The sequence below is a fragment of the Cynoglossus semilaevis genome, chromosome 9, assembly GCF_000523025.1.
Source record: "Cynoglossus semilaevis isolate Cse_v1.0 chromosome 9, Cse_v1.0, whole genome shotgun sequence".
NCBI lineage: Eukaryota > Metazoa > Chordata > Actinopteri > Pleuronectiformes > Cynoglossidae > Cynoglossus > Cynoglossus semilaevis.
In genome coordinates this window covers 5937609-5955720 of record NC_024315.1, presented here as the reverse complement: position 1 = coordinate 5955720, position 18112 = coordinate 5937609, and the positions used below count along the sequence as shown (strand labels likewise).

At 39.5% G+C, this 18112-nt stretch overlaps 4 protein-coding genes across 5 annotated transcripts in view; 2 read left to right on the top strand and 2 right to left on the bottom strand.

Annotated features, from left to right (window-relative positions):
- Positions 1–4370: 4370 nt before the first annotated feature.
- On the top strand, positions 4371–8678 carry LOC103383572 (zinc finger protein Gfi-1b-like). The gene is made up of 6 exons (XM_025058296.1): positions 4371–4538; positions 5509–5773; positions 5909–6117; positions 6732–6854; positions 6938–7103; positions 7752–8678. The coding sequence occupies exons 2-6, from the start codon at positions 5539–5541 to the stop codon at positions 7838–7840; spliced, it is 822 nt and encodes a 273-aa protein (XP_024914064.1). The 5' UTR covers positions 4371–4538; positions 5509–5538; the 3' UTR covers positions 7841–8678.
- lyg (lysozyme g) lies at positions 8380–10193 on the bottom strand. 2 transcript variants are annotated; one of them, NM_001294189.1, is given in 5 exon segments: positions 8380–8885; positions 8970–9120; positions 9205–9419; positions 9657–9788; positions 10095–10193. In NM_001294189.1, coding segments are annotated over 5 exon segments (648 nt in total). In that variant the 5' UTR covers positions 10105–10193; the 3' UTR covers positions 8380–8745.
- Positions 10194–11063: 870 nt separating this feature from the next.
- Positions 11064–13731, bottom strand: pglyrp2 (peptidoglycan recognition protein 2). The gene is given in 4 exon segments (NM_001294188.1): positions 11064–11467; positions 11776–11986; positions 12119–12979; positions 13634–13731. Coding segments are annotated over 4 exon segments (1446 nt in total). The 5' UTR covers positions 13707–13731; the 3' UTR covers positions 11064–11166.
- Positions 13732–15252: 1521 nt separating this feature from the next.
- The window catches only part of LOC103383567 (mucolipin-1-like), a 10946-nt gene continuing 8086 nt past the window's right edge, over positions 15253–18112 (top strand). Inside the window, exon 1 of the mRNA XM_008316750.3 lies at positions 15253–15443. Coding sequence (XP_008314972.1) covers positions 15410–15443 — 34 coding nt within the window. The 5' untranslated portion in view covers positions 15253–15409. The remainder of the gene's footprint in view (positions 15444–18112) is intronic.

The following is an 18112-nucleotide window of genomic DNA, read 5'->3' as shown; positions in this document are numbered from 1 at the left end:
ATATTTCTTATATCTGTCGGTGGAGTGGTATCAGACAGGGTGTTTTATATGGAGAGAAAGTGTCTCTATTTTTGCACTATAGAGAGGAAACATGTTCTCTGCTTCTCAGAAGGATCTGGTTATCAACTAATCTAAACTACTTCAACCTTCCTGACGCCGTCTTCTGCTTCTTCTCTAATACAGAAAATGTATCTGAATTCAACTGTACAACACGTGCAGTTCATTCTATGGAGTTATTTGCAAATTGTATGTGACGAAGGAAGAGAGGAAATGCTAAAAATGGAACATTACTGACGAGGTCATCAGTTTGGGCTGGATTATTTTCCAAATAACTCTTCGTTATCTTCCGTCCTGGCACGAAGGGCATTTCTTGTCCCTTGTCTGTGTGGCTGGGATGTCAGTTTCTGCGGAGGGAATTGACGCCATTTCACGACCGACTCAACGTTGCACTTCATGTCGTGTTATTATTTAAATGTCTTTAAACGCTGTGCGGTTGTGAGTACACACATCAAGGAAGTGTTACGACACGATTCTGTTGTATTTTAGGTGTGGACGATGGGTTTGAACTGGGTCTTGACCTGAGAACGCTGCTGTACTGTGTTGCCATCATGGTTTTACAGTGACCACAAAAACCTGCTACAGATTTTTGTGATCCAAAAGCTGTTCTGGTTGCTGCTTACTTCCCTTTTAGTAACGCACAAGTACACTGCTGGCAAGCGACGGCGCCGGCTTCAAAATACGACACTATTTACGCCGATGACACCCTTCTGATGACCTGTCAGTGTTCAAGGTCACCTGGTTGTCATCCATTCATCATATTCACCAGAGCTGCGTTTGTTTTATTTAACATTGTTGAAATAAATCAACAATAGTCCTTAACAGTACGTGCCATTTCAGCTAAAAGCGTTCGCAGCTTTAATAGCACACTTTTTTTGTTCTTTTAACAGATTAAGGTGAGATTGCGCTCTATCACCAGGTTGATGCTCAAACAGCCTGGGAACCGGATGCAGCTCTACGTGTGAGAGTGTTTTGGTCTGTGGTTGAGGACTTCTCAGATTTACCGTTTTTGCCGTACAAGTGACGGCTTTTAAATGTCCACAGTGTCAGGACGACTTTGTCCACACTCTCTCTTTTCTCCGGCAGTTCAGCTGATATCGTCGTCCAACATATAAAATAACATTAAATATAATATAAAGTCCTGTATGATGGAGGGGGAAAAACATTTCAGTGTTCTGTATCCTATACATGATACAAAATAAACTTTGACATTGAATTTTTTCTAAGTCTCAGTTTTGTTGTTTTTTTTTTGTTTTTGTTTTTTTCTGTGGTCAGTGTTGTTGTTAGGTCAGCGGTGCTTCGGTTGGGGTCGACGAAACAAGTTGAGTTTGTGTTCCGAATCCAACCTGATGAATGTTTATCACTGTAGCAGTTAGATGGCAGTGCACCTGTTTTGTTTTGTTTTTTTACATCTAAATGATGAAATTAATGAAATTATGAATATGGAAAAATGTGAATAAATGTAGTTTTGTTGTTATGTATGTATATATGAATATGTATATATGTATGTATATATGTATATGTATATATGTATATATATGTATGTATATATATATAACTAACTATATGTTTGTTTGTTTTTTACAGAGGATGCAGATTTTCGTCTTTACCGTTCATCTTGACGGTGGCTCGTAGTCAGGCGTCTGACATGAAGTTGAAGTTTTTTCGACAGTGTGTGCAAATAAGAGGTTATTTGCACACACTGTCTACATGGGTTGAAATGTGTTTTAAAAAATTATTTTATAGTGTCTTAACAGGCTTCATTACAAAATGTATGTAATAGTTTTTTGGGTTCGAAACAAAACCCATAACCAGTCAGTCACAGTGACTGTGGGTTCAGGTCGTCTGTAGTTCACCCTGTCAGTCACTGACAGCCTCTGCCATGAGGAAACCTTTGACTTGTTTTCTGTTCACCCTGAGAGCTCACTCTCCTGCCGCACAAACAGACTTGTTGTTTTCTTTTGACACCTTTTAGTCACGTGTCCTGGGTGTTAGAACAGCTAATGGACAGTGTTGCAAATTCTTATATGCATTTATACTATAGGTTGAAATGTTTGAAATCCAACTTTGGTAAATCTCATTTCCATCTCCATTTTTTTATACCCACTTCTTAAGCTCTGTTACTTCAATGCATGATTCGAATAGAGCAAACTAGCATGTAGCGACTTGCATTTACAACTATGAGGGTGTGGATTTGTTCACGCATGACGCCACTAAAGGCCCAGGTGAGATATACATTCTTAATTTTTAGTTTTTATTTTATGAACTTTATGATCCGCAGATGTGCTGCAACAGGCTGCCCCTTGGAGGCGCCAAGTATGTGGTTGACTTCTGGGAGGTCAAAAGGTTTAAGAACTTTAAGTTCTATACTATCAACAAATACCCATCACTCAACGAATTTAACTTCCTTTGAGATTCGTCCCTTTCTCCTACTTATTTAACTCCTACTTGCTGTCTCCTCTAGGTAAGGAAGGTGGCTCTGATACTACAAAGGAATAGTCCACAATCTACAAAGGATAGAAATCAAGGCACAATACTGCAAAACATTAAAGGAGGTCCCACGCGGACCAGACCAGATGTAACCAGTACGAGTCGGCACGAGTGGCTGCGCTGGATGCCTTTGTTGAGGCTCTTCTGTTGGGAGTTCATCAGGACCTGCTTCAGGTGAACATGTGATGCACGTTGTCCATGAGCGCGACGACTATGGAGTTAGGTGTCTTCACCAAGGACGCATCCACACACCGCTGGAATCGAACCCTCAGTCTCGTGGTTGGAAAATGATCCGTCCAACTTAAGCTTAGCTACAGCTGCTCACATCAATGTAAAGTCTACGTTGCGGTTTCTCACCGGAGTCAACCGTGTTATTGATATTACCGTGTTGCTGTGATGGATCCTACAGAGGTTTTACAACACAGCGCAGTGTTGAAATATTAGCACTTATGAAATGAATGCAGTAGAACCCGGCTGTTATGCCATCAGTTAAATTCAGTTGGGTCATGCCTGAAGTCTGTGGTAATATTAATATTACTGGCCAGTTCATGCAAAGTTAATGTTTCTGCCTAGCTTACCGCTAACTCTGCTGATCTTCCACACCAGTGATTCATTTTCGGTTGCGTGTTGCTAAGTATTTGACCAGTATGACCAAAACCAGTATTGATTTCAGTTACATCATCAATAGGTATCAATATTACCTATTAATTTGATACTGTATCATGGTGATTCCTGACAGCTCGTTAGGTGTGACATGGAAAATTATCCATTAACTAAATTGGTCTGAAAAGTAAGTGTTTATTTATTGCTAATAATTGTTCTTTGTTCATCAGTGTGTAGCGATAGACAAAACAATTAAATATTTGTCCACTAGGCAACAATTTTTTTTTTTAAAACAGATGGCTATTATAAAATAGTAATAATAATAATAATACATTTTATTTCATAGGCAGTTGATCGCTGTTGATGGAGGTCTGTGTGTGTCTTTCTTCAATTCCTGTGAATATATCAACGTTGTCTTCAACTAAACAGGCATAGATTTCACACTCAATACATTTAAATGAATAAAAAAAAGCTTATTTTTCATTGTGCCGTTCTTATAAAAAGAATGAAGAATCTGAGGACTTTAATCAAGTAAATGATGGACATAATTCATACGCTGTAGTGAGAGTGAGTGACTGAATGTCGATTACCGTCCCTGGCTTACAGTGAGTGCATTTATGGTCTGCTCTATTGTATTGGAATTTCTAATTCAATGCCAAATATGATTCCCTCTGCGTTTATCAAATGACCTCCGAGTGGCCCACGGCCCACACTTAGGTTGTTTTTGTGCTGCATGTGGTCCACTATTTGAATAGTCCGGTTGTAGAATTTGTGATTGATATTTCTCTTTGAGTGAGAAGTTCTGTGTGCTGAGAAGTTGATGAAAAGTGAAAGGGAGAATTAACATTTGATGAGATTTTTTTTTTGACCTCTTATCACTTTGTCAAGCTGTGCCACCCTCACTTTGAATGGTTTCATAATATACTGTGGAAGCGGACCTGAAACACCAGACACCATTTTTTTTTATCTGTTTTGAAACACAAATGTGTTAACTCAGTGTGTCGACACTTTCTGGAGAATTTTCAAAGGGCAGCGCTCCGTCCTCTTCCTCTCATATCGGCTCCATCTGTCTGAACCAAACTGATCCCCTGGTTACACAGGCTGTTACTGCAACGTGTGTGTACCCCCTCCCCCCCCTCTCTCTCTCTCTCTGTGAGTGTGTGTGTGTGTGTGTGTGAGGAAGCGTTGTGGTTGTTTCACCAGAGTACAAACACTTCCTGGTCCTTTTGGTTCTCAGCACCTTAAACCTCAGGGCAGCATATAAGCAGCTCAGAGCCTCGCATCAGGCTCCCGCTGAACCCGCCTCACCTGGCTACGGTTCCTCGTGTGAGTTAAAAGACCCCTGTGATGGGTAGATAAGAAGGACATGTTAGAGGCACACAGGACGTGTGAGTATGCTGCTCATTTATTTCTGAGAATTATCTTTGAGAGTTTAGAGTTCCATCAGTGACTCGTCCCTGCCCCCGGTGGTTGAGGACCGCTGCTTTGAGTAATGATAACAACAGGTGGGATCGTTTTCAGGACCACTATTACATATAATACAGTACACACGTTCATCCACACAATTCCATACATACGGTGGTTACACGCACATTAACTGAGACTGAAAATGATCATTTTCATCATGAAAAAGGAACATTTAAAATTAATATATATTTAAGGATTAAAGCTTTGAAACAGCACAGTTGAGCTGAAGGAAATCTCTGCCAGTGTAAACTTTATCATTCAACTCACTGTCAAAAATCAAAACAACAAATGAATACCACATTTTTTAGAATGCTTGAGCTTCATTTCAGGGATTACAAAATATACTAATTTTGGTTGAAAAACAGAAATAATGTAAGAAAAAAACCCACAAAATTGTCATCATTATGATCATTGTAAAAATAGTTGTTTAATTTTAAACTTTTTTTATTGATTTCAACTTTACAGCACTGTGTTTTTTATTTACGCCGTCGCTTTGTATCTGTGAACATTGTGCTGCATTGAAGTCTCCAACACTTCTTGCCTTTGGCCATCGTGTGAACACTGACACATCAAGGTGTTGCATTGAGGTCATGGTCACAAAACAGAGAAACGAAGAAACATGTCGTCCTAACCAGAGAAAGAACACATTTTATTTTTTAAATGATAACTGGTAACTGAATTAAGTGTTACATTTGCATAGATTGATACTGATTATGTCGTTCTCCGATTTTATAAAACAAATTTTACAAAAAAATAAAAAGGGGCACAACACTGTCACTTTCTTGTTTAAACATGAGTGTGTTGTTTTTCTTCTCCACAACAAAGAGTTTTTTTAATGCACATCATTAAAACCATTTTTTTAATTCTTCCTCTCTTTTCTCTACCACGCAGATAACGCTCCTCCTCGAGTTTTCCTGAACGATGCCTCGTTCTTTCTTGGTGAAGAGAGGAGGGCTGCACCACCTCCACCGCTCCAGAGCAGGAAACCTAAGTACTGGGTCGAACGCAATACCATTCAAGCCGCTGCACAACAGTCTGGGGTCCTATGACTCATGTCTCGAGTGCTCAACGGCGGCGGACGTACAAAATAATAACATCAAGTCCACAACGGTGTTGCGGCCAAATCTTTCTGTACAACTGGCTCCCTGGTCTAATGGTGGGTAAAGCAACATAAAACTAGTCCTGCAGTAGTTTTTGTTAGTTTTTGATGAAGGAAGCACATGTTTAATAGTGAATAACGAAGCATAAGAATCAGAAAATTATCAATTGTTTTTATTTTTATTTATTTCAGAGTGTAGAGCTGCCGAGTTTTGCTTTCCTTTCGGTTCGAATCCCACTGAGAGTGTCAGCTCCAGTCCTAATACTTCAGACGTACCGTCTACACCTAATGAGAGCTCAGCAAAACCACCTGGGCGTGACCCCGAGACCTTGAGGAAGACCAGGAATAGCAGTTGCTCCAAAACAACTGAAGAGAGGCAGGAGTGTCAGCTGTGCAACCAAGTATGGCCTCCTCCATTACTGACCAGTTATATCCAGGATCACTAAGTCAAAGATGTGATTTCAAGTCATTTTTGGATCTCAATATTTTCAATCAGTCTCTAATCTACCATCTAATCTAATCCAATCCGATCTGATCTAATCTGATATTATGTTTCCCTACCCCACTTTGAACAAGCCCCACCTGCCCCCCATTTCCCAGCAAAAAATCGACAAATTTCATTTCATAATTATTGAACTAACACCAACGTTTGTATTTTATGACTAATCGAAATCAATAACATCAGATATCAAAACAAGTGCAGCTGTGACATTATCACTTGAACCTTGAAAAGCTCACCCCTGTTTGTCGCAAAGTCATTGTCACTAAATTACACGCACAACACCGTGGGTTTAATCTTGTAGGAAAAAGGTGTGGTGTGAACTAACGGCAGTGATTTGATATGTCTTTATTTTTTCACGTTGATTTTCTTTCTATAAAAAGACAGCATCGGGCACTAGTGTAATACTCTGCATTACCATATTCATGTAAACGATAATATTACTTTACCTAAGACCTAGTATTGTACTGTAGAACTTCCACACATGCTAACTCTGTGTTCGTCCTGTGGCTGCAGATATTTTTGTGTCTGTCTAGTTTGAAGACTCACACCTGCAGCAGTCGCGGCAGCAGCGCTCCTCTGTCAACAGTGATCAAATGCATCAGGACGGACCCTGCGCAGTCACCTTGCAGGGTCAAGGTCAGCAACACATTTATTTTTAACCTGACTTCTCCGAGAGCGTTCACAGATGTGATGTATGACCCTGACGTCTGCTGTGTTAGGACAGGACATTTGACTGTGCGGTGTGCGGCAAAGTGTTCAAGCGCTCCTCCACCTTGTCCACACATCTGCTCATACACTCGGACACCAGGCCCTTTCCCTGCCAGTACTGCGGCAAAAGGTTCCACCAGAAGTCCGACATGAAGAAACACACGTTTATTCACACCGGTGGGTTCATGGTTTTTTTTTTCACCCTCCTTGTTAAATATATACCTGACAAATTTAGATGAAACGCATGGGGATGAGGCAGATACCGGTTCAATACGTCACTTAGGGCAGGGGTGTAACCGGGTGTGGGAGGGGTACATCAGCAATATTGTTTCCTTTTAAAGGGCTGGTTGAGAATTGGATGACTGTATAGAAGTAACTACACCGTAACATTAACAAATGTTTCCGCAATTATTACTTATTCAAGTTGAAAAAAAGAAACGTTTTGAACAGTTTTGTCATATTTTAATGTTTAGCACTGCCGACTTCCCTGATTTAAAACTACACCCCCCCCCCAAATATTTATATTTAGTTTATTTGTCCAAACTACTGTATGAGTTGCTTGCACCAGCATTCTGCATACAATCCAGTGATTATCAAGGTAAATTAGTAAAAAAGAAAAGCTGCAATGCTGCCATCTAGTGGCTTCACTTTTATATACAGCCAGTTTTCCCCTAAACTATTTATAGGTCACACATCATTTGGCAAAACACAGACATTGCGTTATCGGGTTTTTATTATCAGAGGAAGCAGTTGGACACAGGCACCTGGCGGGGGTGCTGTTCTCCTGTATGTACCAAAATGCTGATGCTGTGTTTCTGTGGACAGGAGAGAAGCCACATGTGTGTCAGATATGTGGGAAAGCATTCAGTCAGAGCTCCAACCTCATCACCCACATCCGCAAACACAGGAACTGACAGCCTCACCACTGTCCACACTGAACGGACCTGCACCAGTAAAGTGACCTGGACACAGTGGACTTAACCCTTTCAGGTGTCTGAAGACAAGTCTGAGTGGAGACAGAAATCCACTGTTTATGCTTTTTTTTATGAACTTTTCAGGCCATGTTTCGTGTGTTACTTGCATATTGGTGAAATTCCCCCTTTTTTAGTTTTCTTGGTATGAATTGTATTTACTATGTATTTGGTTAAATCCCACTGTTTATGTCATAAGAAATGTTAAAGCTGGTAAAAACCTAAATAATCCAAGAATCAGCCATTTTCCCCAGCACTGATTGGTTGACAACTGAAGGCCACCTTGTTGCTTCAGAGTAATTGATAGGAGAATGATGTTCAAACCTCAAGAGTTAACTCACCACTAGATGGTGCCTAATCCCACAAAGTGTAGCCATACAGCAGGGGTGTCAAACTCATTTAGGTTCAGGGGCCACATACAGCCTGATTAGACAGACAGTAGGACAGACCAGTACAATCATAATTACCTACATGGAACTAACTTTTTTTTTTCATGCAAATAGGTACAGGTTTATTCAAACATATTCACTTTTCACACTGTGATTCACAAATTCATTAAGCGCCCCCCCCCCCCGATACATTTTGTTGTTGTTGTTGTTGTTGTTTGTTTTTAAACTTTTGCCGTGCATTTTGACAATGGACCAATCGCTGATTGAGGCAGGCCTGATGCAGAATGTGCGTCTCACCTAAGGACAATGCTAGGCGTTGATGGTGCTTTGGTGAAACAAAAACCTTTTCATAATTCTGCTCAAGCAGAATATTAAAAAAAAAATTGACATGGTTAATAGTCAAATTTTGCATGATTTCTCTTACTTATTATAAACACGGAAACAGGATCGCATAACACTTCAGTTTTTATAACCATTTCTTTGGTACCACAAAGCTCTGCTAATAACATCATTGGAGTAATCCTTCCCTGTTGTATTTTCATCTACATTTTCAAAAGAATGAACTTTTCCATCCCCCTGATTGTAGGCTGCGATGGCTCCTGCAAAAACATACAAATGTGAGAACTTTGTCAGTAAAACAAGCTTGTGAGTAAAAAAGTACAGGGTGACTCGTGAATACACACCTTTTAGTTGGTGCTCTTTTGACCACTTGGGAAATTTCTTCCTGATTTTTCCAATAAAACTTATTAATATTTCTTTGCCCTGGAGAATATGTTCCTCACTGTCCCAGGCACCTCTGGGTGTATGTCCACCACCCTCTGGATTAACATCCACCTGAGGAGTTGACGACTTACACTCAGTTTTTTTTTTTTGTTTTGTTATATCACAAGAAAAGCTTTCATTTGAGTGAAACTCCACCTGCATCAGTCCCCAGGCGTTCCATGCCTGTCTTTTTGGGCTCCAGTCTCCCCAGCCATTTTTCAGAGCTTTTCCAGCTCTGGATTCTCTGGAGATGATGGCAGCAATAAGACACGGTTGGATTCCGGTCTCATTGGCAACTCTGATGATTTTGTCTCTGTACTTCTTCATCCTATCACTGTCGGTCTCAGCCAGAGTCTGTGAAGCTTTTGCACCTGGTGAAATATAGTATAGAAATGAAATAATTTTACTACATTTTAGGGCCTTTTTCTAGACTCTAATTATTCCAGACATTGTGTCATTGTGTTTTCATTATGGGGGTAAAAACTAATAACGATTCTTACAGACATTACATAATTATGCTAATATCGGCCGATAATATCGGTCGGCCAATATTATTGGACATCCCTAATTTTAACTTCATGTAACTGTGGTGTGAGTATTTACTATACCCTTATAATCCAGTTTGTCCTGTTGAGCAGTCTTCCAGGAAGCTCCACTAGTAGGTATCCTGTTTATGTTTCCAAAGGAATTTGAAGAGGAGGAGGAAGTCGAGGAAGTCGTGAAAGCAGAAGATGAAAAAACTACAAGTGTGCAACGTATGAGATTACCAGCGTTATAATAATCTTGAATTTTTCAAAATAATATAATAACCAGCTGTCAACAACAACCATAACAGTCCACACCATAATAGCCCTGAGTGCAAACACCTTTTGACTTTTTAGCCAAATGATCAACTCTAAAATAACTAAAGAGGTTCAATGACAATAATCCACACAGTTAGTTTTCGGTATCTATAATGACCCCTCAGATTACTCTTTATCGTCTAAAACCCACAATATACTCACGATACATATTATAAAGTAAAGTTTCCAGAGTACTGCACTCACGTCCTCCCATTGTCACCGTAGTTCACTGAAGCCTTTACTGTCCACAGCCTCAGAGCTCACTCAAGAGATATGTCTTCGAACGCTTATCTCCCTCTGCAGAAATCTTATTTATAGGCAAGAAGGTTTTTTTTTTTTTTTTTTTGTTTGTTTGTTTTGGTTTCTTTTGGTACCATGTGACTTATGGGAAACTGCCTGTATTATCAGGGCCGCTGAAACAGGGTGGGTTCTCGTTTCTGTGTATCAGCAGTGACCTATATATATAGTAATGGAATCAGTCAGCCTATTTTATTGCAGGCTTACATGAGTTAAACATTGTCCTACACTACGTCACATCATGTATTTTATTGTTTTGGGCCGGGTGGCTGCCCTGGTGAGAGTTCAACCTCAGAAGAATGACATTCATACAGCTCAAAAACCTGCAAAGTTTTTCTGAGATTCATATGTTTGTGTGACTGGACTTCATCAGAACACAGGACAACAAACAAGTGCTACAATAACATATACAGTGAATGTAAAGTAGGTTTTACACGCGGCAGTCCTGCTTATCAGTTAAGAGCACCTACTGTACAAACCCAATGATTAACAGCAGCACCGCTGCAGAGAAAGCAGCTGATTTCAAGTAAACCCATTGGCGTGGGCAGTGTACGTGTGTTACCATGTTTAGCCATACTTGTGGGGACATTTTCTTTAAATACCAGCGTTGTCAAAATGAACACGATAACCACCTTAATTACTTGGAATGTCGATTAGAATGAAGTTGTGTATAATTTTATGGCATGGGCATACTGACACACACTCTATATCCACTAAATGAATAATTCCACTGCCAATAATCATTTGTCTAATTGACAAATAAATAAAATACACGACATCTTTACATATTATTAATTCCATAATTTGCATTTAACACATATATCGAAACCTGCTGTTATTTATATGGATGGATGAGTGATAGACCTTCTCATGTGCTTTGTTAAAAAAACAAACATTTTTACTATAGTTTGAACGTAGCAATGTGCATTCGTATCAGGTTTACAGCAAATGTACGTTATTTATTTTATTTCATTAACGGTCAATCCTTAAAGTGTTCCCAGCTTCGTATTTCTGAAAAGAAGGCATCTCCAGGGCAGAGGGTGTTCACCACCTGCCTGTGGCCATGGATGGTGAAATTTGTCCTAAGTCGTCCTCCGTCAATGGCACATTTGACCAGACGATGTCGCAACAAGTCCACTGCATGACGTGACGGAAGCCTTGTAGTGTAGTTACCGATGATCGACACCCCATAGCCGAGGTGATTGTGCCCCCTGGTGTGTCTGCCGAGGTGTTTCCATCCCCTGCCCTCATAGACGTAGCCATCGGAGCCCACCACAAAACTGTAAGTGGAATGAGAACACAGAGATTATACGGAAAAAAAGAAGGGGATTGTGATCTATACTAGAAATAGCCACCAGGGGGTGAAAACAATGATTAAAGTTTACCTTTGGGACAATCATCTTTATATACTGTAAAGATATGGTTATTGTTATGATTATTATATTTGGATTAACTATTAGTGAAACTATTGCATCATAAATGTTAAATAAATGTATATTATTTTATAACATACTGTATCTACCATTGAGGGAGTCATCAAGCCTCTACCTCTATGTCGAACAATGTTTTTGAAATGGCTGAACAGTACCTGTATCCTATGTCTCCCCAGCCACGGTCCTCCTGGTGGAAACGCTGCATGGCCTTCATGTCACGAGAGCACTGGGTGAAGGATAAACAGGGTGCGGACGGTTCGTAGGTGTGGTGGACATACAGAAACTGCAGTGGCAGAGACAGCGGGGTGGGTGTACTCTCGTGAGCTTTTGCACCCCACTGACAGCGAGGGATGATGGGAGGGCAGTCTAAGGAGAGAAGAGCAAACACAAGCTGAAGGTCAGCGCTAACCCTGAGTTGTCTTGCTGAACTCTGTGCTGTCCTTTGATTGTTTCCATTCGGGTTAAGTAAAATGTGACATTGTAAACAGAACATCTCACCCCAGTAGTTGTGCACAAATTCATGCAGTCCATCCTCCACTGATTTCCCTATTTCATTGTCGAAAGCAATCCATTCAGTCATCTCCAGCTTCCACACCAATGCCAGCGTCTTCATCACCTCGCCATGAAGATCACGTGACTCTAGCAGTGCTCTAGAGCTCTCTCTTCGCTTTTGGCTTACATGCCTGGTCAGAGTGTCCAGATCATGCTCTTCCTGCAAGATAAAACTGTAGTAGTCTTTCAAAATTTTACTTAGGCTCTTTGGCTCTTCGGAACTATTGAGGTCACTGATGTCTACACCAAGTATGGCTCCGTCCATACCACCATTAATCATAGCATCAGTGGCCAGAGTGGCGGGCTGAGACAGCTTGAACATTTTAGGGCGATGCACACTGTCCCAGCAGCCATTTGGCCCCAGGCGATTAGATGGTGGGAGGTCCTGCAGGCTGAGGAAGGACAGACCAAGTGTCCTGCCCAAGGTTAGAGAGAAGATCCCATCAGAGGGCTTTCCCTCCACCCTGGCTTTCAGTCCTGCTTCAATCCCTAGCAGTAAGGGCCCAAGGGCGACTGTGGTGCCATCTTGGGCAAGGACCACACCTCGTTCCTCACCGTTGTCTGTTACTATGTGGTGGATGGCTTTGTCAAAGAAACTGAAAGATGAGGCATTAAGTATGGCTGCCTCTAGGCCCTCAGTGTCACTGAGGTTATTTGAAGAACCCAGGAAATGGATAGTCATTGCATCATCGTGGCCAGCAGTCCTCCGCAGAGCTCTGAGCAGAGCCAGTGGCGACAGGTCAGGATTTGAGTCTTCAAGCTGTTGCACAGCACGAATAAAACTGTCCATGTTTCTCAGATGGATGCCTTATAATGACACAAATGAGAAAATGGTGAAAATGGTTTACTTATGAACCAATAACAAGCTAGGCTTGGTAGGTGATTTGCAGCCTCGTGAACTCAGAGCTTGTGTTCAAGGTCACAGACTACTGTTAGTAGTTTGGGGTTTTTTTTAAAGAGAGAGAAATTGAGCCAACGTTAGCAGAGTTACTGCACGTGTTTGTGACCACAACCTGGCTGTAGCTAGAGCCTTCTTTTTCTCTAACTGCTAAAGATATCAAAAGTTCAAAACATAGATCTATTTACAAACGAGACTCTTACCAGTATATTTATTTATATCTTTGTTAAAACAGTTGTGGAATTAATTGTGTAGAAGGAAAGAGAAAGGAGTAAACAGACACTAGATAACGTAAAATTTGTTTACACAATGCTAAATACCCAAATATAACAGCAGGCCGTTTACCATCTAAGACAGTGTAACTTTAAAGCCACACACTTCCAACTTGTGTGCATACAACTAAGACAGTGTAACTTTAAAGCCACACGCTTCCAACTTGTGTTGTGCATACAGTGTACTTGCTATAATAGTACAAGAATCTGGCCCTGCGTGTCAGTTTTGTATCACAATAACTTTGAAAATGTTATGATGAAACTCAATGTTAAACCAAAAGATCCACTCACCAATTGGCCTGCTGCAGACAGAGAAAAAGCAGAGCAGAGCTGTAGTGAAAGTCATAAAAACAGACAAAGTCATGTTGCATGTTTCAGAGGCTGCTTCTAAAAAAAAAAAAAAAAGTGGTTTTCTGACAAACCAATATCAAGGAACCAGACTCTGTCTCAAGTTATTGGAAATGGTTTCTCTTTTATAGAATAACCAGAGAAAATCCTTCCCCAAATGTTAAATAGTCCAACCCAGTTTCTGACAACATTACTGTTAAGTTGAATTGTAAAGCTTTGTTTGTGTAGGGGAACCTACGTGACTGCAGTGTTGTCTTTGTACGCTGACGCCTCCAAATATTGATTTGTCCTACAGTGTGTTTTCGTGTGCCAGGAGGAAACCAAAAAAATAAAGTACCTCATTGCCTGTAGATGACTTTGGAAATGTATGAGTGAACAGTAAATGGTTCGGTCTTTCCTTTGGTTTTTTAAAGTGGAAAATATAATCTATTTTGCATGTGACATGATGAATCAGTCTTTTTATGGAGTAGATTTATGGTTAATGATTAGTTTATGATGAAACATGTTTGTTTTTCTGCTCTCTACTGTCAGGAAATATATGAGTAACTGATGACCAACTGCCCATTATAGTACAGGTTATCAATGGGAACTAATGACAAATGCAGAGGTCAGGATTTCAAATATTTAGACATTCTTACATGAACAATTTGTTTTATGAAAACCGATGTTAAAAGTAAGGGTCAAAGGGGAATACAGCCAGAATTACCAATCGGGCTGAATTACCAGATTATGATTTCTGGCTGTAAGAAATTAGTTTAGTTTTGTTATATAATAAAATGTTTAACAAATATAGTTGCATTGGTCATGTGTAATTTCTTTCCTTGTTGATTGATATAAATTTATATCATTCGTTAGTAGTAGTAAAAAAATTACACCTGTAACAACAAATTTAAACCAGGTCTACAAAAAAGACAACAATAGTGCCATGTGTACAGGTACATGTGTAACATGTACAATACTTAAACTAAAACACATTTAAAATAGTGGAGGGACTGTCCTAGTGAGTTTTTGTGAAACAATTATGACTTAAGTTATTTTTGATTGTTGATAAATGTTAAGTAATGTGTACCTTTAATGTATACAAATATTCATTAGTATTTCAAAAGATTCTGATCCTTACAGCATTCTCACATCCAATGAACCGATATGAAAATGTTTAGATTCCTGTAAGCCTTTATTTTCTAATTTACATTGAATGTGTTGTAGTGAATCCTGTGTTAAATGCAATACTTTCCCTGTGGTACGTTCAGTACATTTTTTTAAATGTTTAAAAATTGCAAAACTATGTAACAGCTGCTTTGTAAATTTAAACCCAGACACAATTGAGCTTCAGGACATTTGTGTGCACACCTCATCAACTGTCAGGGTCAAATGTTTGTGTCCACAACTATCCCACATTCAAACAGGGAACTATAAATACGTTATTTTCATTTATTTCTGTCTTTGCAAGCATTAAGGGGGAACTACAGTTCCAATAAAGGAACCGATTGTGTTCATTAAAGATTGTAGTGGAGAGTCTAAGCCTATAATTGGTTGTGGTGGTCACGTGGTGCTAGTCACATGACCTGAGAGGTAGTCAGCTGCTCACCCGGGCTGTTGTTCGGTGTTCTGCCTGCTACAACACTCGCCGTCGAAACAGCTAACCGGTTGACTGTTGTTTTTCTCGATGTTCTTTCGCCGGTTTTTCCTTTTACCGTTGTGCTGTAAGTGGAAACGCTAATGGAGGCGACAGAGCAGCAGGACTCGACGGCAGGTAACATAAAAATGAACCCGTCCTAATTATAATGTTTGTTGTAGTCAAACTGACTTGGTTCAAAGTTTTCTCTCACTGAGAGAAGAATAACAGTAAGTGACGGAGCTCAATTATTTGAAGAAGTGTTCACAGTGTAACCGTCATCTCTCTGTGTTTTCTGTCTGTCTGTTTACCACCATCGTCATCAACGTCATCACCTCCATTTTTAATATTATTGTGTTTTCTGACTTTTGAGGACAGTTCTGTCACATTCTGGGCTTTTAAACGGTTTTTGTTGAAATATTCCCTTTAACCAATTAAATCTCCTCGAATATGACAGAAAGTTTATATACAGTTAAGTTAACATTTTTTCGATTAAGAAAATAGTAAAATAAAATTATTAAAATGCAAGTTTGCGTATATCATTCTAGATTTATCTCAGTGTGATAGGAAATAATATATGTATGTAATATATAATATATTAATAGTTATACAATAATTATACAAATAATTTGTTTCTTTCTTAATCTTGTAGATGTATTTTATAAATTTACTAGTACCGACACAATGTTGGGACCAAGGAATCGGTTTGAATGTTTATGTGATGGTTAAGTGTCACTTAAATAAAAAATAAATTATTATTTTTTGTAATAAATTGATGACATTTGTTTCATAATTTGATGAACACTATTATTAACTAGTAAGAAGCACCTAAAAGTTCAGTTTATAATGAACCATTTATATATTGACATATTTTCATGCATTATGCAAAATAATATAATTTGTTGAAAAAAAGTTTTAGTTGCAGTCATAGCTAAATCGTATATAAGACTGTGTTTGGGACCAGAAACACTCCTTTTAAGATGTGACCCTCCTTAAATCACCTCTCCCTCCCACTAAATAAGTACATGATGGTCACAAGCCTAATTACAGCTCTTTCAAAAGCTCCTCATACACATGACTAAGTGTCTTCAGATTTTGCAGGGATTTTCCTTGTGGGGTAATTTGGGTTTGACTGCAGACCGAAAAATCCTAGGTGTCATCGTTTGTGATTGTAAACAAAAACTCATTCATAACAGAGACAAAGACATAAAAACTGCATCTAAGTGTTGACAAGCGGTCAGTCAGATATGTTCGTGAAAATATTTCGTGTAAAAAGTCAAAATAATTGTACAATTTGAAAAGTGATCAATTTTGGTGCCATCAAAACTTTCTCTGTGCCTTTGAAAGACTGAAGTGATTGTCATGCCGTCTAAGTAATTTGCAATTTTAATAACCTGCGCCATTTGTTTACAAAAAACACATTGTGGCAAAACTTGTTCTAACACAACCAGTACAACGGTCAGGTCCGGTTTAAATACACTAGCTAACATTAAGCTCTGTCTGCCGTTTACTTTTACATTTGCCAATAATATACTTACATTTATTTCCTAAATAAATAATAAAATAAATCTGTTACATATAATTGACATTTATTTATTTATTCATTTAAAAATATTTTCAGTTCAGTTGTAATTGAAACTCAACACTATGTGTGTGTCTGTGTGTGTGTGGCCTTTTGAAGCCTGCACCAAGACCAGATCCAGGCACTGATAGTAAGCTTTTGACAGACTGGAAGTTATCAGAGGGATTTTTTTTATCGACAGACGAAAAGCTACATCAGCTACATCCACCCATGCCCTAACATGCCCCAACTGCTCTAAACAAGAAGAGCCAGATATTTTCTGAGATGCATTCAGCTTAAGCAGCACAAACTGTCAAAGACGATTGCATGGTCAGTGGCTTAGGCCAAGGTTGTTTGCTCGGTGGCAGTCTGCCGTGACGATCGGCACACTCCTCAGATCGAGGATAAAGCGTGCGTGCACTCGGTCCCCACACCTTTTCTCAGCCTGAAATGATAAGTAGTTAAATACTTTAAGATTTTTCTCATTCTTTAAACCACAGCACACAAAAGCTGTCAAAGTGCAGGCTCCTCAGAGTTGATGAAAACACTGTCACTCTGAGCTAATTTTTGGATAATGGTTCTCACCGATATGATACCCTCATCCCCTACAGGCTGACAGAGCAGAGAAGATAATGTTGCTTTGATAGTTATTTTATCAAAACTAAACTAAACCAGAACCACCCAAAAGCCAGGTACCAAAACTTCAGTATCAAAACAAAAAAAAAGACAAATGTTTTCTGGTTCTGTACAGTTGTACTTCGTCATCAGTACACGGACTCCGTTTGCATGTACACAAATGAAAATACTTGTATGTTCGTTAGAAGAGAAAAACTTTTCACCTCCCCTCCAAACAGATGAATACGGCTGAGTTCTACGGCTGATCTGACATCAGTGGTATTGCTTCAGTCACAACAATCTTTACTACATTTCCTGCTGTGTTGAGTCCTCACTTGGTCTCCTCTTTCAAAATACCTCCCCCCTTTACTAACAGTGAAACTAATTTTACAAATGAAATCTTGGCCTAGAAAATACCACATTGATACCGTCTGGACACAGTCACATGTCTTGTTTACGGTGATGCTGACCGATGAACTCCTCAGGTGTGTTGTCCTTTCGCTTCTCATTTTCATTTGTCAACTCAGCTGTTACTCTGCTGACTCACCTGATCTATTCAGCCATAACTAATCTTGACTCAGCAGTTTACTCTCTGTGCAACGCCAGCGACTTGACCACTACTGACTTGATC

What these genes read in the sequence shown, in the direction of transcription:
- lyg (XM_025058205.1), bottom strand. Translation starts at nt 10,104, where the DNA reads ATGGGAGGACGTGAGTGCAGTACTCTGGAAACTTTACTTTATAATATG. An exon ending in TTTACTTTATAATATGTATC is followed by an intron (nt 9,789 to 10,052) that starts GTGAGTATATTG and finishes GCACACTTGTAG; the next exon opens with TTTTTTCATCTTCTGCTTTC. An exon ending in AAAAGAGCACCAACTAAAAG is followed by an intron (nt 8,886 to 8,969) that starts GTGTGTATTCAC and finishes ATGTTTTTGCAG; the next exon opens with GAGCCATCGCAGCCTACAAT.
- LOC103383572 (XM_025058296.1), top strand. Translation starts at nt 5,539, where the DNA reads ATGCCTCGTTCTTTCTTGGTGAAGAGAGGAGGGCTGCACCACCTCCAC. An exon ending in ACTGGCTCCCTGGTCTAATG is followed by an intron (nt 5,774 to 5,908) that starts GTGGGTAAAGCA and finishes TATTTATTTCAG; the next exon opens with AGTGTAGAGCTGCCGAGTTT. An exon ending in AGTGTCAGCTGTGCAACCAA is followed by an intron (nt 6,118 to 6,731) that starts GTATGGCCTCCT and finishes CTGTGGCTGCAG; the next exon opens with ATATTTTTGTGTCTGTCTAG.